A 24,231-nucleotide genomic window follows, 5' to 3' on the forward strand; every position below is an offset into this window, starting at 1 on the left:
AAAAAAATACAGAAAGGGGAAACAGTACAGGCATACATACGTAAGTGGCTGTGAGGATGGGGTGAAGTGGTTGTGAGGCTGGGGTAAGTATGAAAGTGTTGGAGGATGGGTGTGGCTTTCCTTAAAGAGCACCCTCCCCACCCCCAGCACCCTGTAAGGGAAGGCATTTCTGGGTGTTACTGAGGAGTGAGTACTCGAGATACTAAGCTGTGGGTAGGTAGCCCGGGAGTGCAGAAGTGGTAACTAGGGGATAAAACTCAAGGGAAAGAGAAATTTATCAGGGGAGGCCTCACCAAAGAGGTGTGATTTTGGAAGGGCTTTGAAAATGGGGAGAGCTGTAGTTGTCATATTGGAGGGGAAGAGAGTGTTCTGGGCAGCAGGGAGGATATGAACAAGAGGTTGGCAGTGGGAGAGATAAGAATAAGGCACCATGAGGTTACAGAAACGAAGGCTGAGCCCCCTTTTTCCTTTCCCTCTCCCCATCCCCCCCGCCCTACCTCCTTCCCCTCCCCACAGCACCTGTATATATGTTTGTACAGATTTATTACTCTATTTATTTTACTTGTACATATTTACTATTCTATTTATTTTGTTAATGATGTGCACCTAGCTTTACTTCTATTTATTATGGTGACTTGACACATGTCCACATGTTTTGTTGTCTGTCTCTCCCTTCTAGACTGTGAGCCCGTTGTTGGGTAGGGACCATCTCTATATGTTGCCGACTTGTACTTCCCAAGTGCTTAGTACAATGCTCTGCACACAGTAAGCGCTCAATAAATATGATTGAATGAATGAATGAATGAATGAATGAATGAAGGCAAGCTTGTTTGTAGTGGCAGAAGAGAGTGAACAAGGAGAAGGGAGTGTGCTCACTGAGTGCTTTATAGCCAACAGTAAGGAATTTCTGCTTGACGTGGAGAAGAATGGGTAACCATTTGAGGTTTCAGAGAAGTGGGGAGGCGTGGGCAGAATAATGTTATAGAAAAATGACCTGGGCAGCAGTCACTTATGAACAGGCGAGAGGAGAAGCTGGCGGCAGAGAGGAGGCTGATACAAAACTAAACCCCTCCCCAATCTACCTTTTCCATCATAGTGGAAAAACCACCATCCTCCCCATTCATTCATTTATTCAATTGTATTTATTGAGCGCTTAGTATGCAGAGCACTGTACTACGCACTTGGAAAGTACAAGACGGTCCCGACCCAACAATGGGCTCACAGTCTAGAAGGGGGAGACAGACAACAAAACAAAACATGTGGACAGGTGTCAAAATCGTCAGAACAAATAGAATTAAAGCTATATGCACATCATTAACAAAATAAACAGAATAGTAAATATATACAAGTAAAATAGAGCAATAAGTCTGTACAAATATATATGCAACTGCTGTGGGGAGGGGAAGAAGAGAGAAAAAGGGGGCTCAGTAAGTGCTGGGGGAATAAAGGGGGCAAATGAGATTGGAAGTAGGAGAAATTATCCACTGATCGATAAGAGGAAAGAAGAGCTGAGTTTCTTAAGCTTGCAAACCTTGGCATTAGTAGCCTTGACTCTTACTCTCTTCCTGGCCCTTATTCAGTCTGGCCCAATATTAGAACAGAGAGATAAAGGCAAAACACCTACTGTGTATTCTTCAAGTCTAATTCAGCCACTGCGGTGGCAAAAGGAACAAGTTTATTGTGGTGCAGCAGCAATCGGACGAGGGGCAAAACAGCATCATATTTATCTCGACAAACTTCACCCAAAATGTAGGCAGCTGAAGCCGATATGGGCTAGAGCAAAACACAGGAGAGGAAATGCGGATGAGATAAATGAAATGTCAGCTGCACTTTTACGCTGATATCTTGCAAAGGAGGACTTAATTGCCATAACAGTTTAATTTTCTAGTCTTCCGGGGGAATACAATTTGGGAGACAAACACTATTTAGGTACATACCGCTTGGACTGGCTTAGCTGGACTGGCTTAGAGAAATAGGGTATATCTGTGGTTTCAGTAACTCTTCTGAACCCCTTAACCAACATCTACTGGCTAAACATTTCCCATACTGCTGCAAAGAAAGTTTGTGAACTGAAGTACCTGTACATCTGGTGATTTTAGCAGCAAATTTCTCAAAGGATTATAGTACTCAGAAGGAAGCACACTGTCTTCTGTATAGCAAACATTTAACCTGAGTGACCCCAGGTCATCAGTTTTAGAAGACTTGCTCCCATTGTCTTTTGGCTGTAGTAAGTACCTGTAAGAAAAAAAAAACAGTTTTAAAAAATGATCGCTGTAACAAAGTCGACCAATTTAAGAGATGAGTCAAATAGCTAAAAAACATATGGTCAGAGTAAACTTAATGCTTAGAAAAGTTCCCAAGAAGCAACAGACCATTTCATCAGGAATTAGAATTCTCCCCCTCTAGACTGTAAGCTCGCTGTGAGCAGCAAACGTGTCTGTTACATTGTAGTAATAATAATAATAATAATGGCATTTGTTAAGTGCTTACTATGTGCAAAGCACTGTTCTAAGCGCTGGGGGGATACAAGGTGATCAGGTTGTTCCATGTGGGGCTCACTGTCTTCATCCCCATTTTACAGATGAGGGAGCTGAGGCTCAGAGAAGGTAAGTGACTTGCCCAAGGTCACACAGCAAACATGTGGCAGAGCTGGGATTAGAACCCATGACCTCTAGCTCCCAAGCCCATGCTCTTTCCACTGAGCCACGCTGCTACTGTACTTTCCCAAGTGCTTAGTAGAGGGTTCCGCACACAGTAAACGCTCAAATATTACTGATTGACTGACTGATTGAATTAGAGATTGGTCACGCACAGTCACGTTTCTCTCAAGGGGTGTGGCTCTCTGATCACTCACAGGATCTGCCTCCAAAGCGCAACTCTGACTATGATGAGAATTTCCCAATATCCTGCAGCCGGCATGACACATGGATCCACCCAAGGGTTCTATCCCTGTGGGATGATCATACATTGGTCTCGCTGCCGTCTGACCAGGTATCAGTCTCCTCGTAGGTCTCCCTTCCTCCGGCCACCTGCCTAATTCATTATCATCATCATCAACATCAATCGTATTTATTGAGCGCTTACTATGTGCAGAGCACTGTACTAAGCGCTTGGGAAGTACAAATTGGCAACATATAGAGACAGTCCCTACCCAACAGTGGGCTCACAGTCTAAAAGGGGAAGACAGAGAACAAAACCAAACATACTAACAAAATAAAATAAATAGAATAGATATGTATAAGTAAAATAAATAAATAAATAAATAAATAGAGTAATAAATGTGTACAAACATATATACATATATACAGGTGCTGTGGGGAAGGGAAGGAGGTAAGAAGGGGGGATGGAGGGGGGACAAGGGGGAGAGGAAGGAAGGGGCTCAGTCTGGGAAGGCCTCCTGGAGGAGGTGAGCTCTCAATAGGGCCTTGAAGGGAGGAAGAGAGCTAGCTTGGCGGATGGGCAGAGGGAGGGCATTCCAGGCCCGGGGGATGCCGTGGGCCGGGGGTCGATGGCGGGACAGGCGAGAACGAGGTACGGTGAGGAGATTAGCGGCGGAGGAGTGGAGGGTGCGGGCTGGGCTGTAGAAGGAGAGAAGGGAGGTGAGGTAGGAGGGGGCGAGGTGATGGAGAGCCTTGAAGCCCAGGGTGAGGGCTTCAATACATTCATTCAATTGTATTTATTGAGGGTTTACTGTATGCAAAGCACTGTACTAAACACTTGGGAGAGTACAATATAACAATAAACAGACACATTCCCCACTCACAAAAAGCTTCCGATCTACACTAAACACTGCTGCATGGTTAATCGTCTTGAAGTGTCACTCACCCCACAGCTCTCTACTCTTCAAAAGCCTCCACTGGTTTTCCGTATTCCTTATGCATCAGGCAAAAACGCACAGCTTCAAGGCTCTTGGCCAACTCACCCTGTCTTACCTATTTGTTCTCTTTGTTCCTCTTGAGCTAATACTCTAACTGTGCCTAATTTTCAACTCAACCTGAGAAGCAGGGTGGCTCGGTGTGTTAGAGCACGGGTTTGGGAGTCAGAAGGACCTGGATTTTAATCCCAGCTCTGCCACTTATCTGCAGTGGGTCAAGCCACTTAACTACTCTGTACCTCAGTAACCTCATCTGAAAAAGGGGGCTAAGACTGTGAACCCCATGTCGGACATGGTCAGTGTCCAACCTGATTTGCTTGTATCTATTCCAGTGCTTAGCACAGTGACTGGCACATAGTAAGTGCTTAACAAATGCTATAAAAAAAAAATACACAAACCTCTTTTGCCTCCATCCCCTCAAGATCCTCCCTTGGCTTGGGACACCTTTCCTCCCTAAATCTGAGAGGTCACAGCCCTCCCTATATTCAGAACTCTCCTGAAATCCCACCTTGTCCCAATGTCTCCCAATTAATTCTCAGCTTCCCAAATTGTATAAATCCATCAACCAGCTCTAACACATAGTAATTTATACCTACGCTTGGCATTTATGCCCTAGATGCTTATTCTTTCTGAACTGAATATTCAGTCCATATCTCTCCACTCCTCAAAAATTGCCAGTGGTTGCCCATCCACCCCACACCAAACCAAAACTCCTTACCATTGGTTTTAAGACACTCAATCACCTCTCTCCTTCCTACCTTACCTCACTGATCTCCTACTACAACCCAGCCCATGCACTCCACTCCTCTCAGGCCAACCTATTCACTGTACCTCAATCTCATCTGTCTCCGCTGCTGACCCCTTGCTCCTGTCTTTCTTCTGGCCTGAACTCCCTCCCCCATTCATATATAACAGACCACCTCTTTCCCCATCTTCAAAACCTTCCTGAAATCACAACTCCTCCAAGAGGCTTTCCCTAACTAAGCCCACATTTTCCCTAACCATCCTTCCTTCTGTATCAACTATGCACTTGGCTATATACCTCTTAAGCACTTTGATAGTCACCCCGGCCCCCATAGATTAGGTACACATTTTTATATGCTACTGCTTCCCCTATCTGTAATTTATTTTAACATCTGACTCCAGTAGACTGTAAGCTTCTTGTGGGAAGCGATTGCGTCTGGATTGTACTTTCTCCAACCATGTAATACAGTGCTCTGCACACAGTATACATTCAAAAAATACCACTGATTGATTGAATGACTAAGTTTATTCAACTGCAGATTCAATTATTTCTTTTGGCTACTCTATGCGTATTTTTATGTCTGTCTCCCTCATTAAAATGTAAGCTCTCTGTGGGTAGCGAATGTGGCACAGTGTTTTTTTCTTTCCCAAGAGCTAATCAGTAGAATGATGAGCTGCGTCCAGGGAGTGCTCAATAAATGCTATTATTCTTGCTGCTGCAGAGGTTTCACCCTTTCCGTAAAGTTCTCCTGACTTACTGCCAACTTTTCTCAGTTTCTGATATTGCAAGATGGTTGATGTTGCATCAAGAAGGCAAAACTGAGTTTGACAGTCCCATCATTCAAGCAATCTGCAGGCCCCTTTTCAATCGGAGGGGCATGTGGCTGAAATGTAATGACCTGGGGCAACCCACCGTGTGGGGGAACCATGGTTATGGAGACTTGTGTTTCTCCAAAGTAGAATGGGACTCTAAGGGGAACAAGAGCAGAGGAAAGCTGAAAGTGGAAGTGCTAAACCTTTCTCCCCACTCCAGTCCATGCTTCACGCCACTGTCTGGATCATTTTTCTACAGAAATGTACAGGACATTTCACCCCCTCCTCAAAAATCTCCAGTGGTGGCCTATCCAGCTTCGTATCACACAAAAACTCCTCACCATTGGCTTTAAAGCACTCCATCTCCTTGCCCCCTCTGACCTCACTACTCTTCCCTCCTTCTACAACCCAGCTCACACACTTTGCTTCTCTGGTGCTAACCTTCTCACCGTGCCTCGATCTCTCCTGTCTCGCTGCTGACCCGACCCACGTCCTGCCTCTGGCCTGGAACGCCCTCCCTCCTCATATCTGCCAGACAATTACTCTCCCCGCCTTCAAAGCTTTACTGAAGGCAAGAGGCCTTCCCAGACTAAGCCCCACTTTTCCTCATCTCCCACTTCCTTCCATGTCGCCCTGACTTGCTCCCTTTGTTCTTTTCCCCATCCCAGCCCCACAGCACTCAAGCATATATCTGTAATTTTATTTGTATTGATGTCTGTCTAGACATCTAGACTGTGAGCTCATTGTGGGCAGGGACTGCCACTCTGTACTGTTGCACTGTACTTTCCTAAGTGCTTAGTAGTGCTCTGCACACAGTAAGCACTTAATATGATTGAATAAATGTATGAATGAATGAAAAATAAAATAGCCTTCAAGTTGCTCTAGGTTTTCTTTTCCTAAAGAGGGGAGAGGAAAACTGGAAAAGACAGATGTGCGAAGAATTAATCAGGCAGCCTCAATGCCCATCAGAAGACACCCAAGGTAACCCAATTACATGGTCAAAAAAATAAAAAAATCAGTGTTTACACAGGGGGAGACCAATGGTTTTAAGTCAATCCTGAATCATTTCTACAACACCACTGATGGTCCAATAATCATTTTTATTTCTTTGAGTGCACATGTAGGAGGATACAAATTTGTCATGGATTGATCCGGAGAAGAGGGAATCATTTCCCCTACACAGTCATTTCAAATGTTTCAAATGTTTCAAAAGCGAGACCTGTAAACACCAGAGAATCGTGTGGCAGGAACAAGGGTAGAAACAAACTCGGTGTACACACTAGTACACCCTTCCCTTCCTCACAGCACCTGTATATATGTATATACGTTTGTACATATTTATTACTCTATTTATTTATTTTACTTGTACATATCTATTCTATTTATTTTATTTTGTTAGTATGTTTGGTTTTGTTCTCTGTCTCCCCCTTTTAGACTGTGAGCCCACTGCTGGGTAGGGACTGTCTCTATATGTTGCCAACTTGTACTTCCCAAGCAGTTAGTACAGTGCTCTGCACACAGTAAGCGCTCAATAAATACGATTGATGATGATGATGATAGAGAATGCAATCACAGTAAAGTTCAGTTGCACAGTAATTTGCAACTCTAGACCCACCCTTTATCTAAAATCCTGGGGCTGGCTACAGATCAGCTCAGAGAAGCAATAAACTGGATTTGGTAATCTGACATTTTCCAGGCACATAGTTTCTGGGTTTCTAGGTATTGCAATCAACTCCACACAGGGATGCTGCCACTATAAAAAATGAAATCAATCAGTGGTATTTATTGAGCACTGAGTGCAGAGCACTGTACTAAGTGCTTAGGAGAATACAATACAACATGTTCCCTGCCCACAAAGAGCTCATGGAGGAACACAATCGATAAACAACTACAATATTATAAAATTAGTGAGTGTCTAATACCAGAAAAATAGGAATAGCATTTACTTTTATTATTTTAGCATTTATTCACTCATTTAATCGTATTTCTTGAGCACATTGCTTATGGCGTGCACACACACACACTCACACACGACTTTCTAAAACTATGATGGTGAATTTCATTTTTGAGTGCCTGTGTGGTTGAAAAGGTGAAATCCTTGTTTTGCTGTACTTAAATGTCTGCAGCACCTGGTACTTTGTCTCTTTTGCCTCCTTGCCTCTCTTCCCATACAAAGTACACATGCAACATCAATTGCATAAACACAGTTTTCAAGAACATATGTGATTCTATTGTTGGGTCAGACCAATGGTTCATTCTTTTCGGTATTTTGTCTCTGGCAGTAGAAGCAAATGAGGTTCTGGAGGAACCTAATCCTTGTATCCAAACAACTCCCTATGAAATGACTGCTATGTTCTTTTTCCTTGGTTTGTTTGGACGAGAGGTTGCCAGAGAGAAAGCTAGGGGTCTTAGATGGTACATGGACAGTAGCCATCAAATAGTTTCTGCACACTAGAACTGCACCCAGTATGTTGATGGGGGTGGGGGTAAGGGCTGTTTGGGGAAGGAAGTATATATATCTACCGATATATATATATATATAGATATGTATATATATATATATATATATATATATGTGCGTGTGTGCGTGTGCGTGTGCGTGTGCACGCATGTGAGCATGTGCACTCCATCACTTTGGAGTCAATCAATCAATCAGTCGATCATATTTATTTAGAGCTTACTATGTGTAGAGCACTGTACTAAGCACTTGGTTGAGTACAGTACAACAGAGTTAGCAGACATGTTCCCTGCCCATAACGAGATTACAGTCTAGAGGAGAATGTAAAATTCTGCTTCTGATTTTCTTTTCTATCCCCTTCCTGGTAATGTCCAGCATTTGGGTGACTTTTTTGGCTGCCGCAGCACATTGAACATATAATTTAAAACAACAGTCAGCAATCACTCTGAGATATCTTCCTTCTTTTTTCTTTAATGGTTCTTCTTAAGCACTTGCTATATGCCAGGTACTGTACTAAGCGCTCGGGTAGATCCAAGATAATCAGATTGGACACAGTCCAGGTCCCCAAATGGGTCTCACAGCTTTAATCGCCATTTTATAGATGAGAGAATTGAGGCCCAGAAGTCGAGTGACTTGCCCAAGGTCACATAGCAAGCAAGGGACAGAGCTGGATCCTCTGACTTCTAGGCCCAAGTTCTTCCCACTAAGCCATACTGCTTTCCAGAGTCATGACTGGTGGCTCCATGCCCACTATCACATAAATACACCCTTTACATTGTTCTAGAGGCACATCACTCAGCTGTCTTTGCATTCCACTTTATGTAGTCTTCCTGCAGTTTTTCCCCTTCTGCATGGCTTAGAGCCACTTGAATACCTGGAGATTTCACTGCATACTCTCTTTTCCAGATCATTTAGGAAAATTCTAAACAAAACTGGTCCCAGTGCTGAACTCTGGGGGAATCCCATTATTACACTTCTCCATCTTGAAAAGGATCACTTTTAGATCTCTGCCCTGGCAAGGTTACAGATTATGGCAGAAGATAGGACATTCTCCAGAAAATATACCCATAGAGTCGCTATCAATCGGAAATGACTGAACAGCATTTGTTAGTAATAATAATCTCTGCACCTATCTTTCCTACCTTTTATTCTGTTTTTTAGCCCTACAAAACATCCTCTCCAATCTCAGTATTACTTGGTTTTTGTTTTTCTTTGAAGCTCGTGGTATGGAACCTTTTCAAAAACTGTCTGCAAATCCAGATATATTATGCCCGTTGTTTTTTCTTTACCCATATGCCTTCTGGTCTGTTCAATGAGGCTGGGTCAATTAGAGAGACACGATTTTCCTTTTCAGGGATGTGCAGTCTTTCTTGACAATGCTTATTGAGTATAAAGAGTTAGAAGGCTCCCAAGTATGGAATTTCCAAGGCTACCACTGGAAATCCCTCTGAAAGAGAGGCATGCCAGTGGCAATGTGCTGGTTTGTTCACTGGCGCAAGGTCTGGAATCCCCTTCCAGAATGTTCAGCTGGTTCAGGTGATACCACCTACCAGCCCTACGGATATATTACATCTAGTCTGTCATTTGGTTTGAAACATCCTGTATGGTGACCACAATATGATCCAATTCCTCTGTGGTCGGTGACAAAAAAACCCCAAAAAACAAAAACAAAAACCAAAAAACATTTGGGGTGTGGGAACCACCTCTGCATCTTCTTCAGCAAAGACCCAAGCTAAAAAATCCATCGAGCCACTCGGCTCCCTCTTTTTCACTCCTGGGCGTACTTTTACTCCACAATCGTCAAAGTGATTACATCATGACCCCATCAATTCCCACCCAAACTTCCAGCTTTTGATATATACAACGATGCTTTTGTTACATGCTTTGGCCTGCCTAATTTCCTGTTTGCAGCTAACTTGCCCCTCTTAGATGTTCCTGTTCTCCTCTCTTGGGTGAGCTTCTTACTTTGGAAAGGATGACTTTATCCCTCGGATGACCCTCTGCGGGCTTTCTGTTTGTCCCCTAGTTCCTTTGTGTACAACATGCTCCAGGCTTCCAGTAAGTCACTGGGTATTTTTGACTCAAAGGCAAAGAGGGCTTTCTCACTATCCTCTAGACCATAAGCTCATTGTGGGTAGGGAACGTGTCTACCAACTCTGTTGTATTGTACTCTTCCCAAGTGCTTAGTTTAGTGCTCTGGACACAGTATGTGCTCAATAACTATCACCGATTGATTTTCTGACTAACTATCCACTTGCCAAAATTCCAGCTAAATCTCTTCCGGAACAACTGCGATCCCAAGGGTTGAGCTCTCTAGATGGGATAGATTTTTGCCACTATTATTCCCTCTTACCAGGCTTGATGAGAGGAATCATTCCTTAGTACCTTCACAGGAACCTTAATCTCCCCTAGAAAAATGTCCTGGACCAGGTTTCCATTGTTCCACAAGTCGACCCTAAAAATTGAAGATGGGTTTAAATTTTCTTGAAACATTGAAGAGGACCCCAATCACGTTCAAACAGCTCTATCAGTGCTGCAACACTGCTTCTGCATGCTTGCACAAATGGCATGTTAGAATCACCACACCTAGCTATCTAGGCAAGACGAGAAGTTTCTTAAAAAACCTCAGAGAGTTATCAAAGAATCTAGAAGACAGCCGGGGCATTTGTGCTAGTTTCCAGTTGGACATTTCCTCCTGTAGAAATCAGCATTGTAAGGTCAGGTCTGTGTGATTTGAACAAAGAAACAAAATGAAATAATGGAGTTTCTTTCTCAAGTGCCTGCAACTCTTATTTCAATGCACACATATCATCCGCTTCTATTATCGGCACACCTCAATTACATGAAAAATATGACACTTTAAATGAACACTCTGCTAACACCACACCTTGACATGCATTCTCATTGGCAAAATATTGCTCAGCTGATGAAAGCCTCAGAAACCAGATTCCAAACACATGCACCTTATTGGCTCATCTTACTGTACTTCTTACCTCACATTTCTGTTAAACAGCAGATACGTTAAGAAGAACAAGAAAATTAATACTAGGTTTGCTGAGGTCATGACTGCTCTTCAGAATAATCTCTGCATTTTTGGTTTAAGTTAAAGTCGCAAAAAGGGGCTGGAAAAATAAAACTAGTTTGAGGAGATCGAAATCTATATTTATCAGACAATAACATGTAAACATTAAGCAATGTTTCCTTTTTTAAAAAAATGGTATTTGCTAAGCACTTTCTACATGCCAGACACTCTACTAAGTACTGGGGTAGATAGGTACAAGTTAATCAAATTAGACTCAGTCCATGTCCTAAACCCCCGTTTTAACTCACTATTTTAACAACCATTTTACAGATGAGGTACCTGAGGCACAGAGAAATGAAGTGACTTGCTCAAGGTCACACAGAAGACAAGTGGTGGAACCAGGATTACAAGCCAGGTCCCTCTGACATGTACGCCCATGCTCTATCTACGAGGCTATGCTACTTGCTTACAATGGACTGCTTTGTGGTCTTTTATGAAAACATTTCCCATTAGAAAGAGTGAGAGCTGTTCTTTTGAATTTGCATGTCCCAAAAAAAGTGGAGTCTGGAAAAATATTTACTGGCATGTATATATGTGTGCACATACACTGAGTGTTTTTAATAGTTTAAGCACATATCCTGGACCGCACCTTAACTTTTCTAGTGGGCCCACAAATTTGGACCTGACTTGGTTCTGAACATTTATATCAAAGTTTGCATTGCCAATTTATTTCAATTCAAGGGACTTTATACAGTTCCCAAAGGAACAAATTTCAAACAGCCTTGAGCACATACCTTATTTCTAGCTTTTCGATATCTTCTTCTTCTACCTGAAATTGGGATTTCTTGGTGTAGCTACTGGATCTGGTGACCTGTAAAGAAACACACCTCTGTAAAAGTTTTTTACAAACCCCACAGAATTTTGGATTCCCCTCCCTTCCCATGAAACAGAAACCTCCCCACAAAACCAAGAACTCCAAAGAAATTCATAGATAGAGAATTATAGGCACAAGCCTGGAGAAGGACGGGAGCAGCAAGGATAGTCAAAGCCATCAGGCTCTCTTCCCCCGTATCTCAATTTTCCAGTCAGAACACAAATGAGGGAGAAACCACATTTAAGGTTTTTTTTGGTGCGGGGCGGTTTCCCCCTCAGTTGTGAAACCACCCCCCACCTAAAAAAACCTAACTGTGGATTTAAATGCCACCCTCTCCTTGGGCTTCTCTCATCACCTTTTTTTTTTTTTTAGTGGTATTTGTTAAGTGTGTGTCAAACATTGTTCTAAGCAATGGGGTAGGTGAAAGTTAATCGGGTTGGACACAGTCTCTGCCCTACATGGGGTTCAGAGTCTAAGAAGGAGGGAGAAGAGGAATTTAATTCTCATTTTACTCTTGAGGAAAAGTGAAGTAAGTGACTTGTCCAAAGTCACATAGCAGACATGTAATGGAGGCAGGATTAGAACACAGGTCCTTTGACTCCCAGGCCTGTACGCTTTCCACTAGGACATACTGCTTCTCCTGGAGGGCAGGGGCTGCCTCTAGTTTCGGTTTAATTTTCCCTGGTCCCCAGAGCAGTACTTTGCACCTCACCAGATTCGCAACGAGTATTAATGCCAGTGGGAATAGTGGAGGAAGATTTGTTAAAATCAACCCCCAAAATAATTTTAGGTCACTGTTCGATTATCTTATTGGCTTCCACCAGGAGTGGGGTTGGAATCTATTCTGAAAGTGATAAACCCAAATAAATAAATAAATAAATAAAAATAGAGCCAAAGAATTTTATTTGGGGCTAGTAGAACAGCTCCTTTCTTCACCTTTCAGCTGAAGTGGCTCTGAGCAAACAGCTTCAGACCTCTGCCTTTGGAGGGTGGGAGTGTGATGAGGGCTCTATGGGACTGTAGAGAATAATAATAATAATGTTGGTAGTTCTTCAGCACTTACTATGTGCCAAGCACTGTACTAAGCTCTTGGGTAATACCAGACAATCAGGTCCCACATGGGGCTCACAGCCTAAGGCGGGAGGAACAGGTACTGAGCCTCCATTTTGCAAGTGAGGGAACTGAGGCCCAAAGACATTAAATATGTAGACCAAGGCCATGCAAGAAGTATGTGGCAGAGCTGGGATTAGAACCCAGGTCCTCTGGCTTTCAGGCCCATGCTCTTTCCAAGAGGCCATGCTGCTTTGTCAAAGAAACCAGCCTCCTCCTCCGCCTCCTCCTCCCCACCGCACCCCCTCCCCATAACCTCCCCCGCCCCCCACAACTTCCCATTGCCTAGAGGCCACCGAGCCTCCTCAGAAGGTGGTCAGGACTGTGGAAGAAGTTTCTGAATGGCTTAGTGTGTGCACTTCCTCGAGTGCCTCTGGCTCTGATTCGATAAGGAAAACTTTCTGTTTTACTCTTTGTTCATGAGGATGTGAGATAATGCCCCAGAGATAAACAGAAACCGACCCTAGACCCTATGTTCTATATAGGTGCAGGCTGCTGAATGGTAAGGAAGTGGGAAAAGCAGTGCAATCTAGTGGAAAGAGCCCAGGCCTGGGAGTACGGACAACTGGATTCTAATCCTAGCTCTATCACTGGCTCACTGGGTGACTTTAGGCCACTTACTTAACCTCTCTGAGCCTCAGTTTCCTCATCTGCAAAATGGGAATAAAATACCCATTCATTCTTCCTTTTGGACTGTGAATACCATGTGGGACGGGTACTGCATCTAATCTGATTATATTATATGCACCCAGCTGCTTAGTACAATCCACACGGTGTAATGATACAACGATACCACAATAATAATAATAATAATAATTAAGCACTGTCCCTGGAGCTACCAATGTCAAGAAGCAATCATTCCCACACTGTGATTGGGGACTCTGAAGCCCTCACTTTTGGCTCCTTGCGGCCTCCCTCCATGGAAGGCACTAGAATAACTTGAGTAAAAGAAAAGCTGTGAGTGAACCAAGATGAAGATGCAATATTGAAATAAAATATATATATATATAAAATTATGGTACTTGTTAAGCGCTTACTATGTGCCAAGCACTGTTCTAAGCACTGGGGTAGATACAAGGTAATCAGGTGGGACACAGTCCCTGTCCTACATGGGGCTCAAACTCTTATCCCCATTTTACAGATAAGGTAACTGCTGAAGAACAGAGAAGTTAAGTGAGTTGCCCAAGGCCATACAGTAGACTTGTGGCAGAGCTGGGATCAGAACCCAGGTCCTTCTGATGCCCAGGCCTGTGTTCCATCTACTAAGCCATGCTGCTGCTTCTCATATATATATGAGATATATATCTCCTATATCTATCTATGTAATCTATTTATCTATATATAGATACATAGATGGATATAGATATATCTACATCTATCTAAATAGATGGATATTTACATATATATATATATATATATGTATATATATATATATATATACATACACATGCGGGTACACAAACACACACACCTCATTTGCAAAATGGGGGTTCAATACCTGTTCTCCCACCATCTTACACTCTGGAACCCACGTGGAACCTGATAATCTAATATCTACCCCAGTGTTTAGTACAGTGCTTGGCACATAGTAAGTGGCTTATATATTCTGTTCAGGCTGATTAAGTACACAAAATTCTGTTACCTCAAAATAAAAGATTTCGTTGAACTGAGGATTGCTTGTTTTCTTCTTTACTTTGGTCTTCTTTTGGTCATTCCTGTTCCAATGTGGTAGAGTTTTACCTTGTAGAACTTAACAGTACACGATTATAAAACGTGCTATTTTCAAGCAGGGAGCCCTGAGCTTCCATTGTAACAACCTGTCCAGGGATAAACCGTGGCACCCAGAGAACTACTATACTTCTAAAGAGAACAGCTCCAACTAGAATAAATGGAATATGTTAAAAGGAGACTTTCCATTTTTTTGTCTTCAAGAAGGCTCACCCTACTTGATCTAGGTAATCAAACTCTGCTTTTCATTCCCATGATTGTGTCGGGCAGTGGTGCTGAAAGGTGGGTATCTGTCAAGGGGCTTTATGTTAGTAGCTAATGTGTCACAGTGAGGGGCCATGGCCGGGGTGGAAAGAAATCCCTGGGGAATGTGGTGGGGATGACCTATGCCCTCTCTAGAGGCATGTGGCAGAGTAACAGGAAAATTTTTCCCAAACTCAGGAATGGCTCTCTCATCCCAACCCTCATTCCTAGTGAGCAGGACTGCCTCCCATGTCGTCATGTTGCCCATTTGGGTTCTCCTGCAGATGTGCCAGGGAACATAGGTTCATTCAGAAAATGCTCCAGGATCTTGCTTTTTTCATTTAAAGTCCACCAAGATCCTAGTTGAAGAGCAACTTGGCCTTCCAGGGGAGTTTCAAAACAACGCATGGGCTCCCGGCCTGTCGACTCTTCCTGAACCGTCCTTCCCCTCCCCCTCCCAGCCCTCTCACACCGGGCAGCCGCTCCCACCTCCCCACCCAGCCAGGAGACTCCACAGGGCAGTGACAGTCGGTGACAAGCTCCTCCACGAGCCCACATCCTGCTGCAAACCTCACAGAGGGTGGGGGAAAAGGCAGCTCATTCAGTGGGTTCCACATCGGCTGCCGGATTCCGGGCAGCCCACATCCCCCGCCCCCACCACCACCCTCATGTGCAGGGCTGAGCAAGGGTTTCTCTTCATTCTTACTTCCTTCCCGCGTGGTCTGTAACTCCGCCAGTCAGACCCATCTTGCAAAAATGCTGCAATGGCTAGGTTCGCTCCGTAACTGGGGATAGCTCGAGGGACTTCCTCTCCCCCGACGGCTCAGATCCATTCCCATCCCCACCTGATCAGAGCTGGGAAGAAGTCTCAGAGAGCAAGATCACTGAGGTGCATGCTCTCAAGCCACAAACGAAGGAGAGGGAGATTTCAGGAACTCGGGGGACCCTGGGCTCTCCTTCAGGCTCTAGGCCCAAAGGTCAGTCAGATAACCCTGAGGCTCTCCCAGTTTTTGCAACTGCTGGCCCTCATCAACAGATGTGTCAGAAAAATACACCAGAACTGCTTTGAGAGACCATCCTCTTGAGCCTCTAGTAAAAAAAAAAACCCTGTAGTTTGCTTAACGTTTGCTCCCTGTGTCCCCTATTTTAATGGAAAAAAAATAATCAAGCCCCTCAAAAACCTCACTATGAACCACTCTCAAGGAGGATTACCTAGAAGGGCCCACAAGAGAGACCGTTGCATATGAGTCGCAGCTTTGTCCATTTATAAGAGGCAATCCATGGCACGCCTTTATGCTAAAAGAAAAATAGAACAACAGTAAGTCAAGAAATCGGAATTAGTATTTCTTATCATACTACGTTTGATTATTGTTCAACAAGATGTATTAGCACACTGAAGAACCACACAAGGTGTGTGCGTTACAAACTCTACATCAATCAATCAATGGTATTTATTGAGCACTTACTGGGTGCAGAGCACTGTACTAAGCACTTGGGTGAGCAGACATAACTGAGTTTGTAGAAAAGTTCCTGCCCACAACGAGTTTACAGTCTACAGTCTACAGCTCTTCCCACCCCTCACCACCATGTCTGAGAAGACCCCCAAAGAAAGGAGTGCGGTTGGGAAATGACAACCCAGGGATACCTTTCTCAAATTCCAGGTGGCATCCATCCCATGGCATCTAAAATGTTCTGCCTACCTTCCTTTCCCTTGCAGCCTTGCATCATTCATTCATTCAATCATATTTATTGAGTGCTTACTGTGTGCAGAGCATTGTACTAAGCATTTGGAAAGTATAATTCAGCAACAGAAACAATCCCTACCCTCAACAGGCTCACAGTCTAGAATAGGGATGACAGGCATCAAAACAAGTAAACAGGCATCAATAGCAACAATATAAATAAATATAATTATAGATATATACACATCATTAATATGAATAAATAGAATTATAAATATGTACATAATAATAATAATAATGTTGGTATTTGTTAAGCACTATGTGCCAAGCACTCTCTAAGCGCTGGGGAGGTTATAAGATGATCAGGTTGTCCCATGAGGGGTTCACAGTTTTAATCCCCATTTTCCAGATAAGGTAACTGAAGCAGAGAGAAGTTAAATGACTTGCCCAAAGTCAAACAGCTGACAAGTGGCGGAGCCAGGATTTGAACCCATGACCTCTGACTCCAAAGCCTGTGCTCTTTCCACTGAGCCACGCTGCTTCTCTGTGTCACAAGTGCTATTTGGGGGGGGTAGAGCAAAGGGAGCAAATCAGGGCGATGGGGAGGGGAGGCAGAGGAAAAGGGGGGCTTAGTCTGGGACCACCTCCCTTCCCCCCCACACATCCATACACACTCCTCTGTTTGTACTGTACTCTCCCGAGCACTTAGTGCAGAGTTCTGAACAGAGTAAGTGCTCAATAATACCATTGATGATGCTCTGGTGAACGGGGGAGAAGAGGAGGAAGGGTCCTGTCTTCCCACACACCCAATTTCAAGTTCTGGTGGCTGAGAGATTAAGTCTGACAGCATCTGAATACGCTCCCCTGGTAGCTGGGTCTACCCAGGGGACATCAGGGGAGTGCCTACTGTGTATAGAGAATACAATATAACAGAGTTGGTAGACGTGTTCCCTTCCCGCAGTAACCTTACAGAGCGGGGAGAAAAACATTAATATAAATTAATTACAGATATGTACATAAGTGCTTTGGGGCCGAGGGAGGGGTGACTAGAGAGTGAAAATCCAATACAAGGGCGATGCAGAAGAGAATGGGAGAAGAGGAAATGAGGGCTTAGTCAGAGAAGGCTCTTGGAAGAGATGTGCTTTTAATAAGGTTTTGAAGGTGGGGAGAGTGGTCGTCCATTGGAGATGACAGACAACATTACTTAAATGTTACTTAAACACTAACTCATGTACATATCTTCCTTTCTTTCTTCCTCCTGTCTTTAGGTTGTTTTAATGTCTATCTCCCCAAAGAAACTGAAAGCTCCTTGAGGGCAGGGATTATGACCACTCACTCTACTAAATTCTTGTACTTGGTACAGGGCTCTCCCTGCACACAGTGGGTGTTCAATAAATACTACTGATTGACTGACTACATTTGTGGATGGCATACAGGGATAAAAGCTAAATGGCTCTGGATGACCCCTGTAACTTCAGTTTTCTGAAAATTAAATTTTTCAAGAGAGGACTCAAGTAGCTTCATTTTTTTTTAAGCTATTTGTTAAGGGTTTATTATAGGTCAACTACTTTTCTAAGCACTGGATTAGATATAAGTTTATCAGGTTGGACACAAATCCCTTGTACCAAACGGGGTTCACAGACTAAATCAGAGGGATGAGGATTCAATCCCCGTTTTCCCTGGTCTAGTGGATACAGCCTATACCTGGGAGTCAGAAGGACCTGGGTTCTATTTCCAGCTCTGCTACTTGTCTGCTGTGTAACCTTGGGCAAGTCACTTCACTGGGCCTCAGTTACCTCATCTGTAAAATGGGGATTAAGACTGTGAGCCCCCTGTGGGACAGTGACGGTGTCCAACCTGATTTGCTAGTATCTATCCCAGAGCTCAGTACAGTGCCTGGCAGAAAGCGCTTAACAAAAACCATAATAATAATAATAATAATGATGATGATGATGATTACTATATGAAGCCCAGAGAAATGAAGTGACTTGCCCAGCAGACAATTGGGAGAGCCAGGACTAGAATGCAGATCCTCTGGCTCCCAGGCTGGTGCCCGGCCTCCCACTCCTGTATTTGCTAATTTCACACAGGGTTACCCTGTGATGGACTGTAAATGATCGATCATTCGCCATCACTGAAGAACAGACAAATGTGTTTATTGAGTCTTGTGGATTTAAAAAAAACAGAAACTTTTGAGGAAAACCGATCTCGCCCAAGACACCTAGTTCCCAGATTTCTCCCCATGCCCAGTGCTTTCACTATTGGCTGGTGAGAGCCAGGACAGCATCTACTCCCTCTGGAATTGGCAGCCGTGGGCAAAGATCACCTGCAATGGGCAGGTCATTCAGTAGAGGGGCCCAAGGCTTCTCCAGCTTCAGGATAGGCGGTCTTTTCCCTAGGGTCAGGAAGTGAAATGCCTGGAAACCTGGCTCAGTTTTCCCACTTCTGCTCCCTCCCCTGGTTTTTTTCCTTCATGGTATTTGTTAAGCGCTTACTATGTGTCAAAAAGTATTGTAAGCACTGGGGTTGATACGAGTTAATTAGGTCAGACATGGTCACTGTCCTGCATGGAACGGACAGTCTAAAATAGGAGGGAGAAAAGGTATCTCCATTTTCCAGCTGAGGAAAATGAGGCACAGAGAAGTGAAGTGACTTGCCCAAGGTGGCAGAGCAAGCAATTGGCGGAGCTAGGTATAGAACCCAGGCCCTTCTGACTTGTGGGCCAATGCTCTCTCTCCACCAAGCCACGCTGCTTCCCCAAGATGGGACCCTTCTGCTCTGTTCTGTTCTGTTCAGTTGGCAGGGGCTGAGGCATCACAGGGAGGAGGAAGGCCTCTACCCTGAGACGCCTCAGTGATGGTGACCTTGTCAACACCACAGTTCTCGCTGAACTCAGGTGCTTCCCCCGAGAGAAGGCCACCTCAATCTGACAGTGCCTTCACTTTCCAATCTTGTTTTCATCATTCTCCCTGCTTAATGAAAGCAATTCCCCAGGTTCAGTCACCTGGAAACCGAGTTTTAAAATGACAATGCCACTTCTTCTTCAGGTATATCTGAAATGGAGCCAAAATAAACTTGAGATGTGAAAGCTAAAACCCGCCCAAAGCTCAGATGAAAAACAAAAACAAAATCTTCGCTAGAATGTAACAATAAGGTATATTCCGAGGACACCAAGAAGATAGTGAAATATGATGCCAGCCAGTGCTAAGGTTTTTGATCTGTGATTTACTGTCCCTCTCATTCCCCAGAGCCTCCACCATGTGCCTTAACACGCTCCTCATTCCTTTCGGCCTCACTACCCTGTGACTTAACGTTCTGCTCATTTTCTTACAGCCCTGCCCCCTCTGTGGTCTGATGCAGCATCGTAACCTCTGCGGCTTTAGAAAGAAAAGGAAAAAAGCGACGCACGTTTTAATTGAGTGAACTCAAAACCCAAGCAGCATCTGACATCACATCCTTTATCGAGGCGTGAATGAGAACCAAGGGAACGCTGCGGTTTTGACCATTTTTTTTTTATTCAGAAACATGGTGCAATTGCAAACCGTGGCCAAGCTGTTTAAATGAACTTCACCTCTCTCAGACACACTGGGGTCTGTCCATGCAACAGCAGCTCCTCTAACGGAGTTGTGATCCTTTCTGGAGAGACCCGAGGACACCCATCTGGATGGGCACACTCTACCGCTCGATCAATGGTATTTGTTGAGTGCTTACTGTGTGGGAAGCACTATACTAAGCGCTTCGGAGAGTACAATACAACAGAGTTGATAGACGTGATTCCTGCCCACAAGAACCTTACAGTCTGACAATCATTCAATCATATTTATTGAGCACTTACTGTGTGCAGAGCACTGTACTAAGCGCTTGGCACTGTATTATTGGATAGAGCACGAGCCTGGATGTCAGAAGGCTCTGCCACATGTCTGGTGTGTGACGTTGGGCAAGTCACTTCACTTTTCTGGGCCTCAGTTCCCTCACCTTTAAAATGGGAGTAAGACTGTGAGCCCCATGTGGGACAGTGGACCTGATTAACTTGTATTTACCCTGGTTCTTAGAACAGTGCTTGGCACAAAGTAAGTGCTTAAGAATTACCATCACTATTACTATTATTATTGCCACAGAGGGGGAGAGGCAATAAATTCCTGAAAGAGGAAATAGTAGAATACAAGTATACAAACATTAACAGACGGTGAGAGTGTCAAAGAGGATGGGTGTGGTTTTGTTTGAAGAGCCACCCGCCCCTCATCCTGTGAGAGAAGGCATTTCTGGGTGTTACTGGGAAGTGAGTGCTCGGAGACAGAAGTGACGTACTAAGAGCTGGACGTTGGGCAACATCCTGCCTTCTCTCCGCACCCACGAGCCAAAGGTACAGAGGGGAAACTAACTGACTCATTTCTGGAGAGATGCAGCTGCACTGCCAGCCCAGGCGGCAATTCTCACACTGACTTTTACACTTTCCAGACAGGTCCACGAATCCCTCTACACCCCTCAGTTCAACGTCCTTAAAGTGTTTGGCCGGATGATTTGTTTTGGTGCTGCTTATTAACCAATGCTTTATGGCCTAAATTCTGCAGCTTTCCTTTTCTTTCAAAGCTAGCTGACCTGGGGGGGGGGGGGGGGGGGGGGGAGTACATGTACACAGTTGGCACCGGGCAGCTGAGAGGTTGGGTACGATCCCGACAATCAATTCTTCGATTAATTAATCAACAATATCTGAGCACCTACTCGGTGCCCAAAAGCTCCAGAATCTAGACCAAAAAGGTAATTTCTTTTCTCATGTTTGGTTTCAGAAATCCCTTGTTATCTAACTCAATATGGGGACGGTTGCTTCGAAACAACTTCAGCGTCGACAGGAATTTCAGTCTGGCTCCACTGGGGCAGAATCCCCCCCACACACCAGGGTCGTTAATGGGGAGGATTGGGAGGATGGGAACTCACAGCCTTTGGATTTACAATCCGGTTCTCGGTCTCCAAACCATGTTAACAGCATCTGCTTGAAGAGCCTATCTAAATCCACCTCTGGCTCCTGTTGGTTGCTCTCTGAGGAAAGCCCTAGACAGCCCTAGAGCAGCAATGTGGCCCAGGAATCAAAGGGCCTGGGTTCTAATCCTGGCTCTGCTACCTCTCTGCTGTGTGACCTTGGGCAAATCTCTTCACTTCTCTGGGCCTCAGTTTTCTCATCTGTAAAGATGGAGATTAAATCTTACTCCATCCTACCTACACTGTGAACCCCATGTGGGACAGGGATTGTGTCTGAATTGATAATCTCGAATCCACCCTAGTGGTTAGAACTTTGTGCATGGCACAAAGTTACTGCACTCTCCCATGCTCTTAGTACAGTGCTCTACACATAATAAGCGCTCCATAAATAATAATAATAATAATGGCATTTATTAAGCGCTTACTATGTGCAAAGCACTGTTCTAAGCGCTGGGGAGGTTACAAGGTGATCAGGTTGTCCCACGAGAGGCTCACAATCTTAATCTCCATTTTATAGATGAGGTAACTGAGGCACAGAGAAGTTATGTGACTTGCCCAAAATCACACAGCTGACAATTGGCAGAGCTGGAATTCGAACCCATGAACTCTGACTCCAAAGCCCATGCTCTTTCCACTGAGCCACGCACTGATTGATTGATAATAAGCACTTAAACACAATAGTAATCATAATAATAATAACTCCCACCCCCTCAACCTTGGAAAGGGGCGGGGGGGAGGACGGAAAGGCAGCCGGAGATCAGATCAGAGCAGAGATTAATTTCCATGAGAAGACACCTCCGATCGCAGTAATCCAAATCGATGGGAAAACAGGGTCATCATACGGGATAATTCTTGGCCAACAACCTCTCTGGAAACACTCCATTTTGTGGGCTGAGGGATTCCAGTGATAGAGAGCAATTGCTGGAGAAAAGAACACAGGGAGCTAACCTGACCTGGACTGCCACAGTTCTTTATTTGCCGATTTCACTTCCACTGCTGTTGTCTTCTAATCAAGCAGTCCCATGAGGCAGTAACATCCTTGTGGGCAAGGAATGTGTCTTTTCCTTCTATTGAATTTTTCCAAGCCTTAGGATACGGCACTGCACTCAAATACCACTACTACTACTATCACCTACAGCCATCACCACCAAACACTTCGTAAGCAAGTACATCACTCCGGCTTCCCATTCCTGCGTCATGCTCTCTGCTTCTTACTAGGGGCAAGTAGCTGTGAAAACCCCTATATGGATGCATTTGAATTATATCAACATTTATCACCTAGAATGTGTTTTCCAAACACTTTCACCACCTACGTAGACAAAAGGGCTTGGGTAAATATTAGCAAATACGCAAATACTATTAGAGATGTTCAATCCTTTGAAAATACTGTTAAAACATTTTGAAAAACTACAACTCTCTTAACTGACCAAAGTAGTGCTTATTTTGGCTACAACTAAATAAACGTTTGTTTCCTCTCAGCTGCCAAAATAAGCATTTCCTTCTTTTTTTAAAAAAAAACTGGAAGCTAAGGTTTTCAGCTGATAAGCAAATATTTAAGTTGGCAAAAAAGCCAGGTAAGAATTATTTGTTTTATGAAATCCAGGAGGTTTTTTAGACAAAGGTTGTCAGTATAAAAAAGGCCTTAATAGCAAATACTAGACTCCGTAAATTGACCAGGATGATCAGCCTTTACACTCTTCAAGAAATGATTCATTTTTATTTATTATTACAAATCTTTATTTTATCATGTTTTTGCACATGTCCCCATCCCAAACCTTAGACCCCTGGATTCTTTAGATGCTTTGGTCTTTTATGGGCTCAATGAGAAGCAGCAGGCCTAGTAGACAGAGCACGGGTTTGGGAGTCAGACTGAGTTAGTCAATCATATTTAAACCGCTACCTTGCTGGTTCAATCTCTCTTCCTATCCTGACTGGATTACTGCATCAGCCTCCTCTCTGATCTCCCATCCTCCTGTCTCTCCCCACTTTGGGCTTGGGAGTCAGACTGAGTCAGTCAGTCAATCATATTTAAACCGCTACATTGCTGGTTCAATCTCTCATCCTATCCTGACTGGATTACTGCATCAGACTCCTCTCTGATCTCCCATCCTCCTGTCTCTCCCCACTTTGGGCTTGGGAGTCAGACTGAGTCAGTCAGTCAATCATATTTAAACTGCTACCTTGCTGGTTCAATCTCTCATCCGATCCCGACTAGATTACTGCATCAGCCTCCTTTCTGATCTTCCATCCTCCTGTCTCTCCCCACTGCAGTCTATACTTCATGCCGCTGCCTGGATCATCTTGGTGCAGAAACGTTCTGGGCATGTTACTCCCCTCCTCAAAAATCTCCAGTGGCTACCAATCAACCTATGCATCAACAAAGAACTCCTCACTCTCGGCTTCAAGGTTGTCCATCACCTCACCCCCTCCTACCTCACCTCTCTTCTCTCCTTCTACAGCCCAGCCCACACGCTCTGCTCCTCTGCCGCTAACCTCCTCACTGTACCTCATTCTCACTTGTCCCACTGTCGACACCTGGCCCACGTCCTCCCCCTGGCCTGGAATGCCCTCCCTCCACACATCTGCCAAGCTAGCTTTCTTCCTCCCTTCAAAGCCCTACTGAGAGCTAACCTACTTCAGGAGGCCTTCCCAAACTGAGCCCCCTTTTTCCTCTCCTCCTCCTCATCCCCCCCCGCCCCACCTCCT

General features: G+C 44.3%; 1 protein-coding gene across 2 annotated transcripts in view; it reads right to left on the minus strand.

Annotated features, from left to right (window-relative positions):
* Positions 1-24,231, minus strand: part of RASA2 (RAS p21 protein activator 2) — a 154,417-nt gene that overhangs the window by 34,940 nt on the left and 95,246 nt on the right. The window contains exons 6-11 of one of the 2 annotated variants that reach the window (XM_038748880.1): positions 16,079-16,162; positions 14,538-14,610; positions 11,706-11,782; positions 10,243-10,344; positions 2,079-2,235; positions 1,625-1,773 (exon numbers count right to left, since the gene is read on the minus strand). In XM_038748880.1, the coding sequence (XP_038604808.1) occupies positions 1,625-1,773; positions 2,079-2,235; positions 10,243-10,344; positions 11,706-11,782; positions 14,538-14,610; positions 16,079-16,162 (642 nt within the window). Of the gene's footprint in view, positions 1-1,624; positions 1,774-2,078; positions 2,236-10,242; positions 10,345-11,705; positions 11,783-14,537; positions 14,645-16,078; positions 16,163-24,231 lie in introns of both variants that reach the window. The other variant, XM_038748890.1, reaches the window with a different exon arrangement.

Source organism: Tachyglossus aculeatus, chromosome 1, assembly GCF_015852505.1.
Source record: "Tachyglossus aculeatus isolate mTacAcu1 chromosome 1, mTacAcu1.pri, whole genome shotgun sequence".
Lineage (NCBI taxonomy): Eukaryota > Metazoa > Chordata > Mammalia > Monotremata > Tachyglossidae > Tachyglossus > Tachyglossus aculeatus.